Source organism: Anastrepha ludens, chromosome 5, assembly GCF_028408465.1.
Source record: "Anastrepha ludens isolate Willacy chromosome 5, idAnaLude1.1, whole genome shotgun sequence".
In the NCBI taxonomy this organism is placed as follows: domain Eukaryota; kingdom Metazoa; phylum Arthropoda; class Insecta; order Diptera; family Tephritidae; genus Anastrepha; species Anastrepha ludens.
Genome location: NC_071501.1, coordinates 65,934,474 through 65,939,737, shown reverse-complemented (window position 1 = coordinate 65,939,737; position 5,264 = coordinate 65,934,474). Strand labels below are relative to the sequence as shown.

The window sequence follows — 5,264 nt, the reverse complement described above, 5'->3', positions numbered from 1 at the left end:
AATGAAAATAAACCGCTGGTGAACGGAAGAAATCATGGAAATTTTACATATTTTTTTAGTACTTGAAAACTGCTTGAACGCATATAATATATTTTGCTGTGTTATTTGAATAATAAAAAAATCATTTACCATTATGCATATTTCTTAGAGCTAGTTAAAAAAAAAGAATTGTATATTTATTTTATTCTAAACTAATCTTGCAATAAAGAACACGCATCAAACATTTGACCGGCAATATGAAGGTGTTTGGTTGGCTCTTTCTGCGAGAGCAAATCGTAGCACTGCGTTACCAACTTTGATAGAGCAACTATGTCGATTTCGTTTCCTTCAGTAGCAGATATTTGAATGAATCCGTCAGGCAACTCACGCTATTTGCGCAACAATTTAAAAGAGTTAAATTGTTTTTGTAAATATATGAACATTCATTGTTATATCAATGAGAGACTACGTACCAATCTGTCCAGAAAATGTAACAACTGCTGACCCACAGATGCAATTTTCATGTAGGCATCGCCTGATCGGTTTGCAATCAAGTTCAAGCGCTTTCCAGCCACTTCAAGCAGCAAACGTGCAATATGTTCGTCGTCTCGCAGCTCTTTTAATAAAGCTTCACCGTGGGCATCGTAACCATGAGCGTACATTTCTACAGCCTACAACCAGTAATATATAGTAAAATTTTGAAATTTTCATACCAAGAGTTTTACTTTTGAATAGACTTACTTGTTGGCGTACTAGTGGTGTTTTTCTCAATTTCCAGCTTTCCGCCAATGCCATAATCTTCGCCATAGATTTCATGTGCTCGTCCACGTACAATTGTTCCATGTCTTCTCGTATTAAGTCCATTGACGCACTAATGACTTTACATAAGAAATGTTCTCTTTGTTGCTGCAGCACTAGATCCGCTTCTGGCAGATGAAAAGGCAGCTCCTTATTGATATCACTAAAGAACGCCTTATTCGCCAAGGCATCGAATACATTTGTAATAGGTTTAGGCATTTTCATTTGAAATTCTGCAATCAAATACAATACAGCACACAGCTCATAGTGCAGTTGTAACAATTCTTCAATAGCGTTGTGCTGCTGCAACGCAAGGTACTGTAGTGGCAGTGGGCCCTCTGTGAGCGACTCTTCGAATCTCAATTCACGACTACTGTGATCGAGTGAAGTGGTGAAATGTTCTAAAAACTCCAAGCATAATGCGAGAAAGTCAGGCACCAATGCGGCAGACATTTCAATATCCTGTTGGCACATTTTATCTTTCGGCAAACGACCCACCTTCTGTATGAGTTTCATGGTCGATTGTAACGGATATTTTAGTGTGGCATTCCAAAGCATACAACAAATGCCATGCTTTAATGCATAATCTTTCGGTTTGAAGTGGGACATGCAAGTGAGTGCTGCGCGCATGTAATTCAAACATGGCAAATGTTTACTCCAATGCACCATATACCGCCATGACATAACACTAAGTAACATGCCCGATTCCAAGCTGAAAGGAAAATGCTCGCGTAGAAGTGTCAATTTTTTCAGCACTGGATCATCTTGAGATTCCACTACGGTTTTTTTGTCAGGTAAACATTTATCACCACCGCCTTCATCGTTAGTTGGGGCATCGGCATATTCGGTTGCGTCTTTGTTTGTAGGAGTCTTACAACTTTCTTGCATACTAATCTCATCTACTCCACATTCCGATGAAACAATTTTAGATGGATGTATGCGTGAATTGATTAACCATTGCGCAGTAAGGTCAGAGACGATTCCTTTACCACCATTCACTATGAATTTCAAACTACAATCTTGTGACTCATAAGACAGTTCGGGCATAACTGGATCGATACTTTGAAGTGGATGCCTGCAGGAATATGAAGATTTTACGCCTGACATAAAAATATATAGTTTTTATATGCTTACTCAACAGACGCCCCTAATATTGAAATATCTTCCAGTTTTCCGATGAGTAAGCCCCATTGTGCTTGGTCATGTGAGATTTGTTCCCACTTCTCTTCTTCCTCTGTCTGTGAGCCTTCGTCGCAAGAACCCTTATACGATTTAAGAACAAAAATATTTTATATGATCAAACACTTCATTATCAATTCTACTTCTCTAAAACCACGTCGCAATTTGGATGCCACTGACTTGCACACAATTGCCGCTAGCAAACCAAGCGATTTAGGGCTTTCCAAAAGAATTTCACGAATGTCTTGCCACCATTGTGAGATGGCATTATATGCATAGTCGTTGACCCGGTCGCCAGCCAGTTCGCAGATCGCCTTTATCATAGCAGCTAGACGTGACATATCTGCAATAACTTCATCACTGTGAGAAAAAGAAATTATTTTTTATAAAATTTAATAAAGTAAAAAATTGCTTATAATACTACCAGTTTTGGTATCGGAATGGCTTCTCCATCCAATAGTGTAGTGTTAATATCATCAAATCTTCAGCGGGTATTTTCGCTTTAATACTGGCCGATTTAAACTCTTCGAAGTAGAGACCACTTTCAAAGAATTCTCTGAAAAGTTGGCTACCAATATATCCAAAGCTATCGATTTTTGTGCGCAGCAATGGTAGATTATCTTCAGTATCTACTTGGAAAATATTTAAAAAGTCAACAAAGTCGCCATCCTCCTGACACCGTTCCTGGAACGTCACTTTCCCGCTATTTTGGGCACTTGCGTCGATATCGTTTGGCGTAGATTGTGCAGGTTTGTCGCCGAGCAGCAACACGATTTGATTGATCGTCACCAAATCACAGTCATCTAATTCTAAATAATCATCAAATTCTGTTTCAGTTGGTCGCTTTATGGTCAAATAAAATTCCGCTAGACGTTGGTAATTATCAATCACAATTTTAAATTTGGCGTGCTCTTCATTTATTTCACTATCATTTTCTTCGGAATCCTTTCGCAGTGAATCGGCACAAGCCGATATAATTGTGAGAAATATTTCCGGTTTTAATTGCTTATTTTTTTTTAACATCTCCAAGCATTGTTGCCGTACTTCGATGGTTTGAAAGTCGGCCGCTAATTTAGCAATTTCGTCGACATGGCTAATATTTTCCGAGTCGCGCAAGAGATTCTTAAGTCGGCGTAATAGGTGTATATCACGTGACGTTTTTGAGTTGATCTCACTGAGTGCAAAATGAAAGGGTATTTGCACCTCTTTAACGCTTCCGTCGCTGGGGTCTAAAAACAGGCAATAATTCGGCGTGGACGATTTCACCTTCAAGCCTGGTGGTACGCCTGAAAAAATTACAAACAAAATCGACAGTCATCGATTAAGTTTTATTATTTTTATTCCTTACTACGTACCCATCAGCCCATGTGTATTGTATGCTAATTGCCCACTTTTGGTGACCGTAAAGGCCGCAACCTTTGGTCCATTTTGCAACGCCCAAATCTCCAAACAACCCAACCGAGGGGCGTAAATAACTAAAAACAGAGCTTTGCGGTGTTGTGTTTGTACTCCTTTCAACGATCGCTCTTTCACCGGTACAAACGCACATTGCGCGTCGCGGTATCCTTTCCATATACGCAACATTATTCCGCGTTGCAAGTCGACTAGAACGACGCGGTCTAAATTATCAGTTACGGCAGCTAGTCGTCCATTCGGTGCAATGGCAATAGTGTATCCATCGCGTTTTCCATCATAAAATCGACATCGTGATCGCATCATTGATTCTTTTGCTGGAGTAGGTTCTGGTTCTTCTTTCTTTTCTGGCTGACCAAATAGTTTACCCCAAACGCTTCTGTAAGTCAGGTCTATGACACCTTTTGCTACATCACCTAGCGTTGTTGTACGATATCCTTCCTCTGCATAATAAAATCCCATATACGGTTCAGCCCCAACTCCTACCACCATAGAATGTTGAATGGGCGTAGCAGATACTTTAGCATAATATCCAACACCAACAGCTTGTTCAATTATATGATCATACATGGTGGTATAACGTGGGCCTGTGAGTACAGCATCATTGACAATTGTACCGTTTTTGCGCGAGAACTTAAATTTTTGATACTTCAGTACATCTACTGCGGGTAGACCCGATGTGTCAACATGCGTGTTGCGGCCAAATGTGCGATTGAAATTGAACCTCAAACTTACAAGCAACGGAAAGATTTCGCTCCCTTTAATAATGCACAAACACTCATCATACGTAATGTACACAAAAGCATCGGCTTCGGAATGTCGTGGAGGACTATATGCTTTAAGGTGCAGCACAGGTTCATCGTGATAGCTGCAAAGCACTTGGATTATTAAAATTTCAAACAAAATGTAATGCTGTACCTTTGTGAAAATATTTTTATGCCTGCGTCAGTGTAAAATAATACCATGCCAGAGTTAAGACCAATTGCAATGCAAGTCCATTCAGCGCCGGCACTAACACCTTTGCCATATATGGGTAAGCAGAGCAAAGATGTAATAATTTGATTTGGATTATCTAGCTCACCACACCAGCTGAGTACATAACTACTAAGTTGGCTTTTATTATCCCACTGGGATGAGAGCAGAGCTAATTTTTCACCCTGGCCCAAAGCGATGAGCTCACCCGTTGGCGATATTGCAAAGTTCACAGCATTCAGCCAGTTCTCGTCTGTATATAGGATAGGAGTATATAAGCGTAATATTAAGTATATAGCGTTCATATCAAAGATGAAAAATTATTCGCAAAAAAATTTGCTAGCGCACACACTTACCATGACCCAGACCAAAGAATTCTTGTAGTTTGTGAAAATCGCGAATTTCGCCATAAGATTTTACTTCGCATGACATTATAAAATTTCCACCATAAATTATAAGTTTCAGCTTATTTTTCTTTTCTCCAATAAGCAAAACAGAGGAAAAAATTATATTAATTTGCTGAACAAATGACGTTACCGTTTTTATTTTGTTGTGTGTGTACAGCTGATTGGGCTTGACGTTGCACCAAAACATAGGGTAACTCCATGATTCAATTATTTAAAATTGAATCATGGGGTAACACAAACTCTTTTTCGGGTACTCACGTAATTTCGTTACTTTGGTTGTTTGTTAGTTGGTAGTCGACGAATATAATTTGCTGGGAACGACCTTTTTAACTTATTTCGGGTTACTTTTTGTGTAATGCTGTATGAGTATAGGCAAAGTATAATAATTTATTTGATAAAACTCGGTTGAAATGTTATGTAATGTATTGACTTCAGCAACTTCACTGTAGTTTGGCTTATTGTACTATATTTTCCTCTAAACTTGATTTTATTAATTATTTAAATATACAGTCACAC

The 5,264-nt window shown here is 38.9% G+C and overlaps 1 protein-coding gene across 1 annotated transcript; it reads right to left on the bottom strand.

Moving 5' to 3' along the window:
* Window positions 1-80: 80 nt before the first annotated feature.
* Window positions 81-4,896, bottom strand: LOC128865330 (rab3 GTPase-activating protein non-catalytic subunit). Its single transcript, XM_054105530.1, has 9 exons — window positions 4,698-4,896; window positions 4,288-4,594; window positions 3,312-4,237; window positions 2,381-3,242; window positions 2,100-2,316; window positions 1,912-2,039; window positions 721-1,852; window positions 453-650; window positions 81-368 (listed from the first exon to the last, which is right to left on the bottom strand). Exons 1-9 carry the CDS (start codon window positions 4,771-4,773, stop codon window positions 192-194), a joined length of 4,023 nt encoding a protein of 1,340 aa, XP_053961505.1. The 5' UTR covers window positions 4,774-4,896; the 3' UTR covers window positions 81-191.
* Window positions 4,897-5,264: the final 368 nt, after the last annotated feature.